Genomic DNA, 18,785 nt, shown 5'->3' with positions numbered 1-18,785 from the left:
TCAGAAAGCTGACAAGTGTTTGGACTTCTTCAAAATAAGTAGGTAAAGAAACTGCTATACAAGTTTTAAATGATCTCTTAATTCAGTAACACATTTATTCCATTTTCACACATTTATGCAGTTCTTACCTGTTTCAATACATCTAATATAAGCTCATTAAAGACCTCGTTAATTGCCATTGATACTGTCTGTTTGTCCATCCCTTTGCTGAACTGTCCACTTCCAATAAGATCAATCAGTTCCCATACAGAAAGACCTTCTTGACTGGTGTTGAGACTGATCTTGTAATGGTCAAACTGCTCTTGCTGCCAACCTGCCCCCATTGCTTCAGTGAGTTTTTTAAGCAAGTATTCAATCTGTAAGACATGCAAACAGAAATGCACAGTTAAACAAGAAAAATGTACTCAAATGCTTCAAAACTAATCCAAAACGTTCAAGTTCTGGTCCCTAATTAGGCTCTTCAGTACATATTTAGGCACCTAAATGAAAAAACAGGCCTCAAATGTCAAAGACTGCAGGTTCCTGTCACTTTCAGGAGGGGAAGAAATGCTCAAAATCCCTGCAACTCAGTTGACCCATGTTCAGACAGCAGAGAAGGACTTAAAGGAAACCACAGCTCACTCTGCATTCCAACCACCCATCAGCGCAATGGACAAGGCCTCTGCATGTCTGCTCCCTAGAAGTTCAGCATGGAAAAAATGTATCTGGGACAGTCATCTCTCACGCTTCTCCCCGACCTCGTACCTTCTCAATTGCAGGTCCAGAAACAGCAACAAGCAAAGAGCAAGACAGTCTCACGCACTGCAAGTCATTCTGGGGCTCTAGACAAGCAGTGGAGTTTGCTGCTGCCAGGGTAAAATTTCTCCACCCACGCTCCTTTTTTTGCTCACTGAAGACCATGTCCGGACACACTGAATTTGAATTCATCAGCAAAAAAATGGGTCGGTTCTTCCCTCAGCAACAGCAAACTCCACTGTTGCTCCACAAAACTACAATTCCCAGAATGCCTTGGGATCTTTCACACTGCTTGTGCCAGCAGCCTGCGTCACAGATACACAGATATGGCCAGGAAGGCAGGCAACAGCAAGGCAAGCAGTAACACCCCCCCCCCGCACCAATCCTTCTAGCACCCCTGCCCTTAAGCAGTGCTTGAGGCATGTGCCTGCTCGCCCACCCTACATTATCAACAACCAACTGCGTGCAAAGCTGAACACAGAGCATTTGCATGGCTGCCAAGGGAGCAAGACCACTGCAGTGTACCATGGCCTGCCAGTTCCTAGCTGCCATAGCAAACTAGGTTCTCAGACCTTTGACAGAAGGAGCCTTCAAAGTCGGCCAATAGCTCCTTCATCTCAGCACCACACCATGACCCAAAATGGGTTAGCCATCCACAAAAGCTAGCCCAACAGTGGTTCACTGCTGTGGTAAAAATATAGCATAATCTATACATCCTGCTTTTATAATTGCTTTTGCATATTATCACAATTGCTTTTGCTAAGGCATGTAGGCTAATGATAGATTTACGAGTAGCACTACACTTCTACAGACAGAGCCAGGAACAGAGGCAATAAATAACTCCTTACGAGAGATAAGAGAAGAGGGGCAGAGAAAGATGCTGATGTGGAGAGACCAGACCCTGACTGAAGGATGACTGGGAGGGGGCTTAAAAACTGCCCCTGGGAGGGGATTTAAGATGTAAATGAGACATGTATGTAAACCGTCATAGAACATGTAACTGCTAGACATACGATGCAAGACGTAATGCTAAGTCTGCCAATAATTACACGATACGTTGAAATGTATTGTTTACCTTGGCTATAAAAAGAAGTTGCAAACACAATTTGTGGTCGACTCTGATTTGAGCTCAGCTCCTGGGTCGATCTGTTTGCAAACAATAAATCTGAAATTGGACCTAGCCTGTGTGTGTGACTCTCTCCTGGGGTGGATTGGACAAGCCTCCAGGGGCACAAAACTAGCCGTTTGTGCAACACTGCTCACTGATTTTCTTTGCATGCTGCAGTGGTGGTGAGAGTTGGAGGCAGAAGAAAAGACCTGGGAGTGGGCACTGACACACCACATCTGACTAGATGGCCTTCAGATTCGTTCTTTGTCTGAAGATGCTAGCAGTTTTCAGGCCTGGTGTCAGTGTGATGGAGGGTCAGGTAAATTTGTTGGAAGCAAACCAGTTTTTGCATAATGTAGACACTTTTGAAATCCTCATCTTACCAGTCAGTGATGCTGTATAATGTCCCTGCCCTAGTGCTGCTGGGAAACAGGGAGTAATTTCTTCCACAGATTAGAGGAAAAGGCAAAGTGGGAGGACAGATGAGATGTTTCCACAAGGCAGCCTAGCCTTTCAGCATTTGTGCTGAACAACTTTGTGGTTCTTTTGCACAAGGTAGTGGCCTGGTAGGCTTTTGAGTAACACAACACAATCCCTTTTCAGAAATTTGGGAGGAAAGAGATTAGAAAAAGCCCCTCTATGTATTCAGTCTGCAAGGCCTCAAGCACCTGACATTAACCATACTGTGCATGTTAACCCTGTGGCTAATACTTCTTTTCTCATTCTACTTGAGGCACAGACGCATCCGCTTTACTCTCACACATACTGCAAAGCAATGTAATGCATCAGGCAGTCTGTGGCAAAATATATACCTCAGACAGAGAACCCAGCTACTGCCCTTAAAATCAGCTTTATACTTGGGGGACTTTTACTGCTATTTTTAGAAGCTTGAGGTTAGTTATTAAACAGTTTAAGCTTTATGTGCCTTAATACTAAAGTTAAAATGAAGAAGTTAATTATAATCCCTCTGGTGTATTAAAAAGTTCCCCATTTGTATGTTTGCTAGCTAAATCTCTATCCCTGTGAAATCTTTTCCTCAAAGGTTATTGCAAGCAAAGACACATTAGCACAGGAGGTGCCTTTAAAAAGAGGCCAGTATGATTTTTATTTTAAAAACCTGCATAGAAGCATGTGCACAAAAACTGCAGGGATGTGCAAATACGTGAGCTACACTGAGAGCTAAAAGAGGCCCTTATCAGGAGTAATATTCCTGTCTGGCTAATCCAGAGCATAATGCTTATCACTGAGAGAGTAGTATATTAATCTCAGGACAGTAACTGTACTTTAGAGATAGATAGGTTAACAACCCAGTTGTACACATCTAATACCATCCCCAGAGATTCCTATAGTAAGTAATCCTGCCAATTTCAACAGCACCACCCACAGCAGTCAGCGGTAAGCCCAAGGAACACACATGCACAGGAATAAGCTGTTAAGATTCTTGCATTTCAGATATTCATGCCTCTGAATCATTTGTTTTAAGCTCATTTAAACTGAAGGACTCAGATAATAACTAACTTCTTAGCTCTTAGCACTTCATGTAAAGCTATCCATCTACAGCCACTTACTGGATGTTGAAGAATTCTTTGTTTAACAAGATGTGTGCGTGTGTGTGTGTGTGCGTGTGCGTGCGTGTGCGTATTATAGAACATCTAAAAATAAATCCCCAACATAAATGTAGCTGCTTTCCATCTTCCAGCTCCTCTTCATGTTAAGACATAATCCACGTGTGACTAAATTTTACCAACCCCAGATTCCATAAATCCTCAGTATGCAATCAAATGCAGGAAGCAGCTTACTTCCTATTTCCAGGCAAGTTTCACAAAAAAACAACAAATGAACATTAGCTCACAGTATGCATAAACTACAGTGTTTAGAAGCAAGTATTCCAAGGTCTGAAGTTACTTATTTGATTCATGATTCAGCACAGTCAGACATCTGTTTCAAATGGTCTAGGTATACATCCTCCTGACACACTGCAGGGGGATGGACTCATCTTGAGGTCACATACAGTGTTACATTTTTGTGATTAGCAAACAGAAATCAACACTGGATATAAAAACAGCCTACACTTTCCCCAAGAAAAGTTTGAAGGTCAGTCTCTTTTTCTAAATTTAAAATACATTTCTTCCATCAGCACAGTCCCCCTAAACAGGATGCCTTTGGCCACAAACTATATATTATCTTAACTACATGGGAAGTTAAAATAACCGAAGGAGAAAGCACTAATGTAAGTGAACATGCAGCTCTTATATTTGTGATGTGCAACCTCAACTGCCAAACTATAAGACAACAATTTAAATATTTTGAACTTCTCACTGGAATTACTGTTCACAGATTTTTTGAGAACTTTTAAAGGACCTGAGGTATACAGCACCTTCAAATTCCATGTTAATCATTTGATAGGATTAGGTTTAGAGAGACTAGGGCTGAGTACACATATTCAAATGATCTGGGAGAATTTTCCCAGGTTTGTTCCCATGGTAGAAAAACTTACCCAAAGCCACGAGTACAGACATTTTGCATGCTGAGGCCCTGAAGAGTGAACAGCAGGGGGGAGCCCTGTGCACATATCTCAGTATGCTCTTCAGTCTCCCTTATTCTGCCTGACAACATAACAGAAGTGCAATAGGGCAGCCTTGATTGGCTAACCCAGATGGCCCATGGTCAGCCTGTCTTGTCAGTAGGTACATCTACACAAAACACTTTACAGCACAGTAGATTAACTGACTGCGTGGTAAAGCACCACTGTCTACACGTGCAGATGCTTACTGTCCAGTAAATTAATCTACTGCACAGTTAATTTGCTACTTGCAAGTGCAGGTAGCAAATTAACTGCACTGTAGTTACTGCACAGTAGTGCATGTGTAGACACCAACCAGGAGCAAATTTGCTCCCAGTCAGCCCCACCACCAGGGGAGCATCCTCTAGTCCCAGGGTCATGGGGTTAGGAGCTTCTCTAGCCACAGGGCTGGAATGCCTCTTTGCCTGCCCCAGCCTGCCCCTTAAAATGTTGCAGTGACCCTGAGGCCCTGTGCCACCTGCAGCCAGCCTCTGGCCTCTGAATCCCACAGCAGTGGCCCCAGGCCAGGCACAGCAGCCTGCCCGGACCCCAGCATTGTCCTCCAGCACAGCCCCACCACCTGCCTGCATGTCCGTGCTGTGCCCTTGTGCTGGGCACCTGCCTGGGCCTAGCAACACCCAGAGTGTTGCACACAGCCCCTGGGGGAGCCACACTGGCATTGTCCCCGATGCCAAACACCACCCCCCAGGGGCAGAACTGGTCCTAGGAAGAAATGGCAGACTTCATGGCACTGTGGGGTGAAGCTGAATTTCTGAGCCATTTCCTTCAAAGCAGGCACTCCAACAGCCCCATCTACAAGGCCTGTTGGGCCGCATGCAGGAGCACAGGCGCACCAGTGCCACATAAAGGTCAAGGCCCTGAGGGCACAGTGAATCAGCATCACTGACCCCAACCACCAGTAGGGGGCTGCCTACAGGTCCATGCCCTTTACATGGCAGCTGGACCACATCCTCATACCCCAGGACCCTGGCCAGAGCCATGACATGTATTCTAGTGCAGATGGCCTGCTGGAGCCTTCACTGCAGCCTGGAGGTCCACTACTGACCTGAAGGTCCACTACTCCACCAGTGCATGGGTCAAGCCCAGGCACTGCTGAAGTATGCCTGGTGGGGCTCTAGCTGGCCAATATCGAGCCACATAAGCCAGGGGAGGAGTGGATAGGCAAACAGGTTCCCCAGTGAGGAGGGGCAGAACCACCACCTCACCCAGCTGGCATAAAGCACCCGCTCCCCACCAGAGCTGGCAGGGAGGAATTGTGAAAGAGGTAGGCATCATGGGCACTGCCCACTCAGCCAGTGCTCACATTGGTAAAGGCACCATGGTAGTCAATGATGGCCTGCAGCACGACATTATGAAAGCCCCACTGGCTGTAGTAGGGGGCAGGCAGGTGATGGGGATATGGGCCCTGTCCAGGGCCCCAATGAACTGGGGGAAGCCCAGAACATGGAACCCTGCTACCACTTGTAGGGGGCTGTGCACTCAGAGCACGGTGTGCCCTAGCATGTCCTAGAGGGCACAACAGACCTCCAGGACAGCCTCCCCAGCGGTCACCTTGCCCGTGCTGAAGAGGTGGCCAATATACCGCAGGCTAGCAGACATGGCCAGCTTGAGCAGGGTGATGGCCAGCTGGGTCTCCATGGGGAGGGGAAACTACATGGTGGTGGCCTGCCGATCTAGATCTAGGCAGAGTTCCTCAAGGACCTCCTGGAAGGTGGCTCGGGTCACACGAAAGGACTCCCACCACTGTTAGTCATCCCAGGTGCTGGGATGCTGGACGACATGCAGCCATTAGTCCTGGCTGGCAGAATGGGCCCACAGGCAGTGGGGCTGTAGCCCCAGGAGTTCAGGGATAGCATCAGTGGCAGCCTCCATGTGTGCATCATCAGTGTCCCTGCTAGGGTCCAGGCAGCAGCAAAGGGGCTGGGTGTCAGCAACGCAGTGGCAGGAGGCCTCAGACACCATAGTGAGCCTGGACACATGGCTATGCAGCACAGGGTGGGGCAGGCAGGGCTGAGACTGACCTATGGCAGGTGGCGGTCACCACAGTGGTGAAGTGCAGCAAACAAGATAGTGAACAGGAGCCTAGGGCATGGGTCATTGCTCCTGCAGCCTGGGTGTGGAGCAGTCATCATGTGGAAGGCACAGACTCTGGCAACACGGACGCAGAGGGCTGTGCCAACATTCTGCAGCCTTTTCTAAGCCAGGAAGGCAGGTGACCAGAGAACACTGTGCAGGGATGGCTTTCAAAGAGGATCCTTAGCCACAGGCAGCTGCAGCCAGAGCTATCAGCTTCCCCTGGCTGCTTTATGGGGCTGATGCCAGGCCAGAGGAGGCCAGGAGCAAGCTAGTGTCCCAAGGAGCAAATTTGCTCCCAAATGGCCACACATGTAGACACCTGCCCAGGACAGGTTTACTGCGCCAAAAATTACTATGAAGTAAACCCATATAACACTAATTCTATGTATGCACAGAGATTTGCTCTCCTAGGAGAAACTCTTCTGAAAGTGATTTAACCCTGGCTGTGCCCAAGTTAGTTTTCTCCTACAGTGACCATTTTTAGTCTGGGAGAAAAAGCCTGTACACTCGTGGTTTCTCCCGAGTGACCAGCAGTTCTCTCAGGAGAAACTGAATGCCTGGACAAGGCCTAGAATTCACATTTAAATGGTTTTTCAATCAAATTTACATCAGAGCAGTTGACTGTAAAAAGGAATACTGAAAAACTGTCAAATCATATTAGCACATTAAACAACAGACGTTACATTCATTAGTCCAATAAGAGCTGAGTAACGTGCGATTAAATGATGGAAACAGATTTGCACCTCAAGGAGACCAACTCTTCAAATACTCTAACTTCCATTTACCAAACATCCCTTCAAGTATACATTCAAAACCACGTTTAAGTGCACAACTTGGGTCTGAAAAGAGACTATGAACTTCGGTAGGCTGCAGCCTATCTTCTCCGATATTCTGAATGGATTTAGGTCCATTCATAGCATCTAAGAAAGTACGCTGTGTCCTACAAAAGCTCATACCTCTCTGAGTTAGCCTATAACAGGGGTGGGCAAAATGCGGCCCAGGGGCCGGATGTGGCCTGCCAGGCCATTCTATCCGGCCCGCCGGGCCCCTAAAAGATTAGAAAATTAATATTTATCTGCCCCTGGCTATCTATCATGCGGCCTTCTATGGCTTGCCAAAACTCAGTAAGCAGCCCTTTGCCCAAAAATAATTCCACCCCCCTCCCACCCACCCCCAGCCTATAAGATGCCACAATGCCCTGCCTTCTACTGCAATAGATACGTTGTGCTTTTACATGTATATAGCATGCATGTTGCTAACCAAAGAAATACAATGCATTACAGCAGTGAGGACTGGAGAAAATGTCATCATAAAACAGTGGGTGATCAATCTAATGAACAGATTTAAACTGGTCAAGTGGGAGTAAAAACTTGAGACAAATCATACACTTACATGTTCAAAAATAACTTTTTATCATTCTGGAAACAGTTCTTTCTCCTTCTTCTACAAGGGGAGACATGTCAACATAGCAAAATAACTCACCAATTAAGTCAACTGGTTTAATATCCCCATGGTTAATAAGTTGAAAGGGTTGAGAAGCAAGTATGACACAATGTTTGCTGCTATTTTGACTGCAAATTATTCACTTTGTGAGAGGGCTGTCAAATTTACTTTGTAAGAGCCTTGGGGTTTAAAAAGAAGGATTAATGTTTTACAAACCATGTGAAAACCTCCCACGTAAGTGAACTGAAGGCTTCAGTTACCTTAAGTGGATGAAATTTCAACAAAAGCCATAAAATGAACTTATGACTATTAAAACTCTCTTATACAATACTAGGTAAAAAGCCCATTTAGTACCTTCTTTCTATGGAGAGACTCTATATCAGTGGTTCTCAACCTTTTTGTACTCAAGGTACCCCTCATAAGACTTGAAACACTTCTTCATAATTTTTATGAATTGAGCAGCACCCTATTTCATACTTGCCTCATTGCAGAGGGGCCAATCAGTATGGTATGCGTGGAGGATCATTCAGGCAGGGAAGAGCCTGATCCTACACGTATATCCTTATCTCCTCACACCTGGCTTATCTCCTCAAACCTCACAGCACCCTTCAAAGGATTTTGTGGCATCTCTGACTGCTCTGGGATTCTGGTGGAGAATCACTGCTCTATATTCACATTTTGATGGCCTTCTTTCATTATTAGTTAGTCAACTGGTTTCAATCAATACTATCATATGGCACGTGAAATATTGTTTACATGTTTATATAGCCTTTTGCGACCCTTAACTGGATGAAAAGATCTGTTTGTAAAGATAAAAGACCTAAACAAGTTAGCTATTACGCCAGGGGTAGGCAAAATGCAGGCAAAATACAGCTCACCAGGCCATTCTATCCAGCCCGCTGGGCCCCTAAAAATTTAGAAAATTAATATTTATCTGTCCCTAGCTGCCTATCATGTGACCCTCAATGGCTTGCCAAAACTCAGTAAGTGGCCCTCCTCCCAAAATAATTGCCTGCCCCTGTATTATGCTAACCACGGGGCTCCTCTCATCCAAACATTCACAGCTATTCTTTAGGTCCACCACTTATATACTGGGGGTCCATATGGTTTATATCTGGTGGACTTCGACCTCCATCATTTTGTACAAAGTTAGTTTAGACTTTATAACTACATGTAAGATCAGTCAGCCACACTAGGCTGATGTTATCACATCAAAATATCCAACAGGTCAAGTTAAAAAGCACTATGTGCCATTATAAACCTCCTGCACAATCTTGTAAATTTATCTTGTAAGTTTTTCCTTCCTCCCCATTAATATACACCTGAGGAAGAACATCTTGCATTCAAAAGCTTGTCTAACTATCCCAGCTACAACAGTTGGTCAAATAAAAGATATAATCCTAAAAAACCTTTGCTTTTTACATAATTTCTGGATTATCATGACTACAACACCTCACTCTTACACTACACCCCCCCCGCACACACACACACACACCCAAGAAACTAGTGCATAGAGAGATATTGTGTCAATGAGAGTACAAAGCTTTTATCATGCAATCATCATCAGTTTCCCCTTTCAAAATTAAGCTATTAATAACTTAGGAAATTTAACCAGCACTACAAGTAGTAATTGCACTACAATTTGCACTACAATTGTACCAGCACTACATTTGCACTACAAATAGTAAAGGTGCAAATCAAATACACAGACACATGCTGGACTCTCTCTGATTTGTCCATAGAAAAAGTGTGGACAAATTGGGGAAAGAGTCCAAAGGAGGGCAATGAAAATGGTTACAGGGCTGAGGCACATGACTTATGAGGAGAGGCTAAGGGAAAAGGGCTTATTTAGTCTGGAGAAGTGAAGACTGGGAGGGGTTTTAACAGCAACCTTCAACTACCTGACAGGGGGGTTCCAAAGAGGATGGAGCTAGACTGTTCTCAGTGGTGGCGGATGACAGAACAAGAAGCAATGGTCTCAAGTTGCAAGGGAAGTTTAGGTTAGATATTAGGAAAAGCTCTCACCAGGAGGGTAGTAAAAGCACTGGAACAGGTTACCCAGAGAGGTTGTGGAATCTCCATCGTTGGAGGTTTTTAAGACCCAGCAAGACAAGCCTTGGGTGGGATGATCTAGTTGGGGATAGTCCTGCCTTGAGCAGGCGGCTAAACTAAATGACCTTCTGAGGTCTCTTCCAACCCTAATTTTCTCTGATTCTACAATTCTGTGTTAAACCAGAACAATCCACTTATCCTTATTCTTTTCACCAAGCAAAAAAACTTAATGTGATCCACTAATGAGCATATTGCAGAATCCCTTCCAGTCCTAACGTCTATGAAATCTATAGGCTACAGACCCCTCATTCTGCCCTGCCCCAGCACCTTGTAAATGATGCAAGACTTACCACTCCAGACAGAAGAACTTTGCTTTAGCTGAAATTATATTAAACTTTGCTTTTAAATTCTGAACATCCCAAGTTCAATCCCAAGGCTGTCAGTCAAGATAATGACCATCACTTTGCCAGGTCAAATCCCAAAAAATGGTTTCTTGTAGAAAATTTCTCCTTAGAACCACTATTGGGCTATTTCACATACTGTACTTCATAACCAGCCTTGACACTATCATACCATTTGAACACAAAACATGGGTCGAGAATAGCAATTCTCAACCAGGAGAGTGCAGCACCCTGGGGTGCTATGAGATCTTTTTAACAGTGCTGCAGAGTGCTATGCAACATTAGTATTATTAGGTGTGCAAACAACTATACACAAGTTACAAGATAAACCCAGAAATTTCAAATAGGAATCCATAGTGTCAAAAACATTCTGACCTATTGTGAGTTCACTGCAATACGAGAACTGGTGTTATTTGTCTGTAGTCCAAAATAAGTGAAAAGGTAAGAACTGGCATTTTCTGAGAAGTGCCTTAAGTTTAAAAAAAGGCTCAGAACCACGGGACACAAACCTGACACAATTTGGTCTTAAATTAGATACGTTTGGGAACACTGTAGCTTAAAAACAGCAGAAAAACTTAAGAGAATTTTGTTCTAAACAGAAAGATGGGAACAATTGAAAAAACAGAGAATTTATTTCTGACTTAGTTTCAGTCTTTAAATATGACTTGAATGTATCCTATACTGATTCACAAGGATTGCACAACTCTAAAGGTTTCATCATTAAAGGTGACCCAAGAGTATGCCTGTTTACTAACCGCACACCAATGATTTTTAAATGATAAATCATCCCCAGGGCCACATGTAGAAAAAGAAGGGGGAAGTGTTTAGAAACCCTTTTTAAAACAGAAACTGGTTTTGGTTAAACAGTGGTGAAGCTTAGTTGCAGATAAGGGAGCTGAAAATAAGACTCAAAATGGGGCCATAGATGAAAGTAATTTCTTGCTTAAGCTTACAATTTTCTCCACTACCTTCTTTCTCCAAGTACCAGGAAGGTAGGAGCCTGCTTGCAAGACCTAGAGAGTTGTGGGTACCAACTCTGGAACAAGCAAGCAGAGAAAATAAAAACATGCATACATCACTATTATAATTTTCAGTTTTCTCATCAGAACAGAAGGCCAAGCTGTTTCCACATAATTACTGCACTAATCCAGAGCCCTGGACTCTCCAGCTTGGATAACTGCACATAGAACATGCACATAGAATGACATGACCCAGTTTGTCACCACTTCTATTGTGATTAGGCCTGCCCCTTTCAGGCAAGACAACAACTCAATAAGATGCTAATTTGCTTTCTGCACTACACTGGAAACAATGGTTCAGGCTTGAAACCAGGATCTGATCCTGACTAATAAGGTGGATTTGATTTAAATCAAATCAATTTAAATCTGGAAGCCTCGATTTCATCACTGTTTTCTGTAAAAGTGCATTCTTGTTGTTTGATATCCTTTATTCAAGAAGAGCATTAAAACTGCAGAAGTGAGTTCATGTTTGTATAGCAACTTCCAATCCAATCCACTTGCACCCAATGGGCACATCTACATATACTATTAATATAAAGCAATAAACTCTGGTGCAGGCCATGTCAGAGTTTATTGCTCCCAGGTGCCACGTTTACATGTGTGCCCAGGACCACAGCACACTGAGTTGAGTCAGAGCAGCCCTGGCCGGCAGGAGGGTTGGGAGGGGTCAGCCTGCCAGCCCAGAGCTGCTCTGACCTGGCTCCATGTGCTGTGGAGGGACTGGCTGAGGCACAAGGGTGCTCCAGCGCAGGACTAGCCACCAGGCAACCCCCACGCTGAAGCACTCTCATGTCCCAGCTAGCACCATCAGTGTTTACAAGCGTGTTGTGGCACACTAAATAATACCACCGTAAGATAGTACTTAGGTTGACAAATACTAACCTACAGCAATGTTTATTAGTTTTACTGCAGCCTAATAGGACCATACGTGTAGACACTGAGACTTGACTCTGGAGCTAATTAGGCTATTTACAGTAAATGTCTCATAGACACGTGCCCAATGGGTTCTAGCTCCACCCTATTTATAACCACCATTCAGGTATTTAAAGACCATTATCAACTCTCCCTCAGTCCTTATCACAAACTGGGGTTCATGGGATGTCATATACATGTTCTTCAGTGTGTTTTACTGATATGGCACATGTAGTCTCTATATATAGGTAACATCATGCTGCAAGTAACCTCATTATCTTTATATCAAATATTACAATGCATAGAAGCATAAAACATGTTTCTTATATGGTAGAATAGGGCCCGGATTGTGCAATATAATAAAGGCTTTCAAGTGACAATGAGTTTCTTTGGCATCCAAGAGAAACACAAAGCCCAAGTGCTTAGAATTAGTATTTAAAAGAGGTTTGTTGACTCATCACCACCCTCCTGTACCTGCTCTGAGACGCATGAACTGGCCCTTACAGCCAATGATGTTTAAATTATAAAAGGAAGGGGTTGTAAGCATAATACCTGGTCGTTCAAACAACTGGGGAAACAGAGGCAGGATCTTTAGAATACTGGGCTAGCAAGTCTCCATGCTTCTGAAAGGATGCACATATTCCCCTGCTCTTAATTAGATCAGGAAAGATTTCTGTTCTGACAAACATGCAACTTTGGGGAGGGAGGAAGTTATCTGCACCATGTTGGCCCCGCAAGAATCCAAGAGGTGATGTATGTGAAAAGTCAGACTGCACTTAAGTCTGCTCTATGAGCAAGGTTGGGTCTTCAGTTTTTTTCTGGGGATAGGGAAACGAGTGCTGAGTGGAGACTCCATTCTTGGATTTTAGATGCAGGATAAGAACAGGTTATTGTTCTGATACCTTCTTTTATTTGTTGAGATTCAGACAGAGATACAAAAATAAACATCTGCTTGCTGACTTCTTATGCTTGTTCTCGTATTTTATAAATTATTCTTGTTAACTTTTTACAAACACCTTGTTGTCCGTGGTACTTGTGATTCCAGAGCATTTGACCATGCAGTCTTACCTATTGTAAGGAAAGGGGAGTCCACCTTTTCTGGTCATATGTTCAGAAAAGGGTGTGATCCCTCTAGCTGACAAAATCCACTCTGCTAAATGCTGGCAGGACCTGGTTGAGACAAGTAGGGCTGAGGCACCAAGAAGTTGGCCTCTAGCACATCTCAGCTGGTTTTCAGTGGTCAGACAGCAGAGAGAGGTTTGTGGTAAAATGGCACCCTAAAGGTATGAAGGCACCCCGAGTGCATCTCAAAGGGGCACCTGGGATTAAGGCATGTCACAGTTCTCTCTTCTCCAGATTAAGAATGACAGTTTTTGCAGCTTTTCCTCATACATCATGTTTCCTATACCTCTCATCACTTTTATTGCTCTCCACTGGATTCTTTCTAATTTCTCCACATCTTTCTTGAAATGCAGTGCCCAAGTGCTCCAGGCAAGGTCTTACCACTGCTGAATAAAGTGGGAGAATCACTTACCTTGACTTGCAAGCAACACTCATTTTAATATAGTTCAGTGATGCTATTAACTCATTTTGCTGCAAGAGCACATTGCTGGCTCATATTCAGGTGAGGGTTCCTTATCAAGCCCCAGGTCGTCTTCTGTGATACTACAACCTAGCTAGTTGTTCCTCAGTTTCTATTTGTGCATGAGATTGTTGTATCCCAAGAGGATAAATTTGCATTTATTCTTATTGTATTTAATTCAGTTGATTTCAAACAATTTAACAAGTTTATCAAGTTCATTCTGAAATCTAGCTCTACCCTCCCAAGCGTCTACAACTCCCCCCAACTTGGTGTCATCTGCATATTTGGTAAGTGTGCACTTAACCTCATTCTCCAAATCATTAATAAAAATAGTAAACATTCAGGACAAAACCCTGGGGAACCCTACCCCATACCTCCTACCAGTTGCACAGTGAAACACGGCTGAATACAATGATTTACCTAGACTACATTTCCTTAGCTTAAATGAAAATGTCATGAGAGACGGTGTTAAAATTGAGGTATAACGCATCCATTGCTGTCCCCCATCCACAGATCCCACCACTTTGCTGTATAAGGAAATCAGGATGGTCAGCATGACTTGCTCTTGAAAAATCTGTTTGCCACTCCTAATCAGCTTGCAGTCCTCTAGATCAGGGGTTTTCAAATGGGGGTATGTGTACCCCTGGCAGTACTTGGGATGGCCTCAGGGGGTACTTGGCAGCAGGCGCTGCCGCCGCCGCCACCACTTCTGCTGCCGCTGTGCCACCAGGACTTCTGCTGCTGCTGCGCCACTGGCACGCTTGCTGATTGGCCGCTGGGGGACACCCCCCCTGCTCATCTGGTCGCTGGGGAACTCCTGCCTTCTTGACTGGCTGCTGGGGGTACACTGACTCAAAAAGGTTGAAAACCCCTGCTCTAGATGCTTAGAAATAAGGCCCTTGATAATGTGCTCCATAACCTTTCCTGGTAACAAGGCCAGACTGACTGGTCTATAATTCTCTTCCTAAAAATGAACACTATTTTTTACCCTTTCCAGTTGTCTGGGACCTCACCCAACTTCCACAAGTTCTCAGAGAGAACAGCCAGTGGCTCAGCAGTTGCTTTGGCCAATTCTCCGAGTACTCTCCAATGCACCTCATCTGTCCAGATGACCTGAAAACATCCAGCTTCGCTCAAGTAATCCCAAACCTGTTCTCTCTGCTCTGAGCTGTTTATCTTCTTCCTGCCATCTGGTAGTTGATCTTATTTGTAAAGACTGAAGAAGGAAAGACATTAAATACTTGAGCCTTCTCTGCATCATCCATTATTAGATTGTAGTTCTCTTACTGAATGGGAAGAGCAATTTCCTTGATCTTCCTCTTCCTTTTGACATATACCACTCCAATCCATACTGGACTATGCTTGGTACGTTGCTACTGAAGCTTAGTGCCAATACTGCTGGTGTTAAAATTTCCATATCAGGCTGAGTCTCCAATAAGCAGCACTCACCTTAAACATTTACCTTAAGGCATTTTATAGTATATTCAGTCATCAGAGTTACAAAAGCAAGCACACTCATCAACAGTAGTCAAGGGTACTCATCCTAGAATAATAAAGTCATCTGAAATCATACCAACTTTTATAACCTTTGTTTTTAACTTATTGATAATAACCCCCAATTGCAAACAGTTTTAATTAAGCCATTGGTCTTCTGCCAAAATTTATCAATGTATTCAAGAAGAACATAGCCAACTTCCAGATCTCCAAGCTCTCTGTCTACCCAGGGAATTCCAGTTTCATGCCAGAGGTCTGTTTCATGGCAAAGTTAACTGCTACAAACAAAGAGGAGAGTCTAGCCCCAGGAGTAACACCAGACTGATTGTTCATGCTGTGATCACCAACCAGGAACATCTGGCATCTTAACAAGAGTTTTGGAAGACCTAGATAAATATACAAGGAATCCACAGATTTCAGTTTACAGAGATCCTCTGTCCACACTGTCAAAGGCTTTCTGAATGTCAATACATTTTAAAATGAGTGGTAGCTCCCAAATTGAAGTTTTGTTTGACAACAGTGCCTGATGTGAAGGTACCAATACAAGAATGGATGAAAGAAAATGGCCAAACAATTTTGCTCAGCACACCACAGCCAGCCCAGGCTCTGGGCAGATGCCACCCGCCACAGAGCCAACGTTGCCAACCCCTGCAGTCTAAAATGTGGGGTGCCAACTACAGGAATGTTAAGGAGATTAGCTTCCTAATCAGGAGGAATCAGAATGAATCCACAACTGATTTATTTATGAAACGATGGTGAGAGCAAGATGGGAAGGAGTGGAGAGGAGGGCCCCAGGCCACACAAAGTATTCAGAGATGGAACCTGCAGTTAACAGTGTGCTATGATATTACTTAAACACTAATAAAAGCCTCAAAACAGAGGAGGGGGGGAGGAACGTTTCCTGGCTGGAACATTACAGTGGATCACTAATTAGAACAGTAGTACCCTTTCATAAAAACACACACAGCATTACCCTAGATATTGGCTCCTATGCTGCACTTTTACCGAACTGAAGCACACATAATAGTGGAAAGGAAATGAATTGACGTCTATGAAACAGACCCCAAAATACGGAGCATGCAGTTTGCATTTTAACCTTGGAGCTGATGATTCATCCTGGATAACCACAATACTCCTTGTGTGGCCAGACATCAAAGCTATTTATAGCAGCACTTGGTTTGGGAGGAAAGAGAAAAACTCAACATCTTACAACTGACAGCTCTCAAACCTTAAGGATGGCATGGGAAACTGCAGAACAAGGAATCATCTACACACAAGACTGAACTATGTTAAGTACGTTTAAACCAAGACTATGGATTCTTAAGCCATTACCTGGTTTCACTTTTCGTAACTTCCATGTCCCTCAATGGGTTAATATTTTTTTCTCTAATCTTATCTACCTTGCCTCTCTCACCAGCGCGCCCCCTCTTTTTAACTCCCCCTTCCTTACCCTTTATATTTTAGTCACTGCTTTCTATTAGAAACTTTGCTTCCTGCAGTCCCTTCACAACATCAGATGAAATAAGCCACTGCTTATGAAAGCTTATGAATCTCTAATTTAGTTAGTCTATAATGTGCAAAACTACCTTCCCTTCTATCAGATAAGATTCAAATACTTATTCTCAGAGCATCCAGGCTGTTTAGAGGAGAAATTACTCCTCTCTCTTACTACACTCAAAAGGGTAAGAGAGAGGAGATAATCAATAAGCATCTGTATTTTTGGGGATTAAAAACGCCTTTCTTGACCAAATTTTCTTTAAACCTTTGTCAAACAATAAGGAGCATTCATTTCACTGTTTTACCATGCTATCTATATGAAGCTGTCTTTTTAATTAGAAGGATCAGGCCAACTAACACCACCAGCTTTTATCCACAGCCAAACATCGTTGTAAAAAAATATTAAACTTGGCACAGAAAATTTGTACTTCATTTGCTGGACAACATAGTCTCCTTCTGACAATGGTTTTTTTCCACTAGCGAACAAGGCCTTGTACCTTGACACTGTACGAGAGTCAGTCAGCAAGTAATGAGTCTATTTTTTCTCAAGTAAACCACAGACATGGAAGGTGTTCTTCTTTACTTCTTGCCTAATGAAGCCACAGTAAACTCAGAAGTTTATGCCAAGGCCCTGAAGGAACTGAAACATGATGTGCAAAGAGCCTGTCCTGACTCAGACATGACAGAGTTGCTGTTTCTGCCTGGCCATACATCAGCTTGGATTGCTATAGAGACAGTTTCATTATTTGGATGGACTGTGCGGCCCTAGCCTCTGTAGCGCCCAGAGGATAAAGGAGGTAATGTGAAGGTGACTTTCAGGATAGAGGAAGTGATGGAGGCCATGTGACAGTAACTGCACAGCAAGGACAAGGAATTTTACAATGCTAGGATAACATGCCTTTTTTCACCAGTAGAAAAACTCCCCTGATGGAGAAGGAGACTGTTGAAAAATAATTGTATGTTCAATGACAATGTATAAATTTTCTGTGCGAGTTTTAAATTTATCAATAGTATTAGGCTGAGGGGGGAGTGATGGGGGGAAAGGGGGGAAGAGAGAGAAAGAACTACTTCCTGACCCTCTTATCATGTGGTGGAACCTGAACAATGACTCCTTCACCATTCAGAGAATTTGCTAAATCAATGCTTAAGTCCTTCATGACCTGCAGTACAAAGCCCCTACTATTGTTGTCATATCATGGTTACGGTTTGGTTTGTCCTCTTCTCCACAATTAAGTCTATAGTGTTTGAGGTTTAAACTGGTGCAGAACACTTATAATTAGTTGAGCTCTGCCTCGGGTTATTCACATTCTTAAAGGACAAGCAGATCACCTCTGGTACTTCATTCAGACCTCAGTTCTCACTTCATAGTGATCAGCCACTGTAACAAATAGTAATTTTTTTCTTCCAGTCAATAGGAAGAAGTTAATGCAAATCTTCAAACCTCTTTTCCAGCAGGATGGCTGCAGGCAAGTAAAGGCTGATCTTCCAGATCGTGACAACAGAGGAGTAAGAGGAAGAAGAGATGTTTTCTTCAGAACTGTTCCCACACTAAGATATACTGCAAAGGATTCAACTTAACCACTGCACCCACTACTTGCACGTGGTTTAGTACCACACTCACATAGGATCACACTTTGCTACATGATAGAAAAAAAAATGAGTGAGGTTAGTGGGTGGGTCAGGCTTGCAAGAAGAAAATGAAAGAGTCAATGTAGGTAGGGGAAAAAATTAGCTTCACAACCAGGGGCTCAGTCCAGTCCTAGAAGCTCTGTATTTTAAGGCCAACTTTCTAAAATTCATCATTCCTCTCTGTCCATCACATGACCACTTTTACCACCATTTTCCTCAGCATGTGTACAAAATGAAGCTGAGCTAAAGGAAA

The 18,785-nt window shown here is 43.6% G+C and overlaps 1 protein-coding gene across 1 annotated transcript in view; it reads right to left on the bottom strand.

Annotated features, from left to right (window-relative positions):
- The window catches only part of SWAP70 (switching B cell complex subunit SWAP70), a 70,019-nt gene that overhangs the window by 26,314 nt on the left and 24,920 nt on the right, over positions 1-18,785 (bottom strand). The window contains exon 4 of the mRNA XM_006277490.4: positions 129-356. Within this exon, the coding sequence (XP_006277552.3) occupies positions 129-356 (228 nt within the window). The remainder of the gene's footprint in view (positions 1-128; positions 357-18,785) is intronic.

Source organism: Alligator mississippiensis, chromosome 2 (assembly GCF_030867095.1).
Source record: "Alligator mississippiensis isolate rAllMis1 chromosome 2, rAllMis1, whole genome shotgun sequence".
Classification (NCBI taxonomy): domain Eukaryota; kingdom Metazoa; phylum Chordata; order Crocodylia; family Alligatoridae; genus Alligator; species Alligator mississippiensis.
This window is presented reverse-complemented; position numbering and strand designations above follow the sequence as displayed.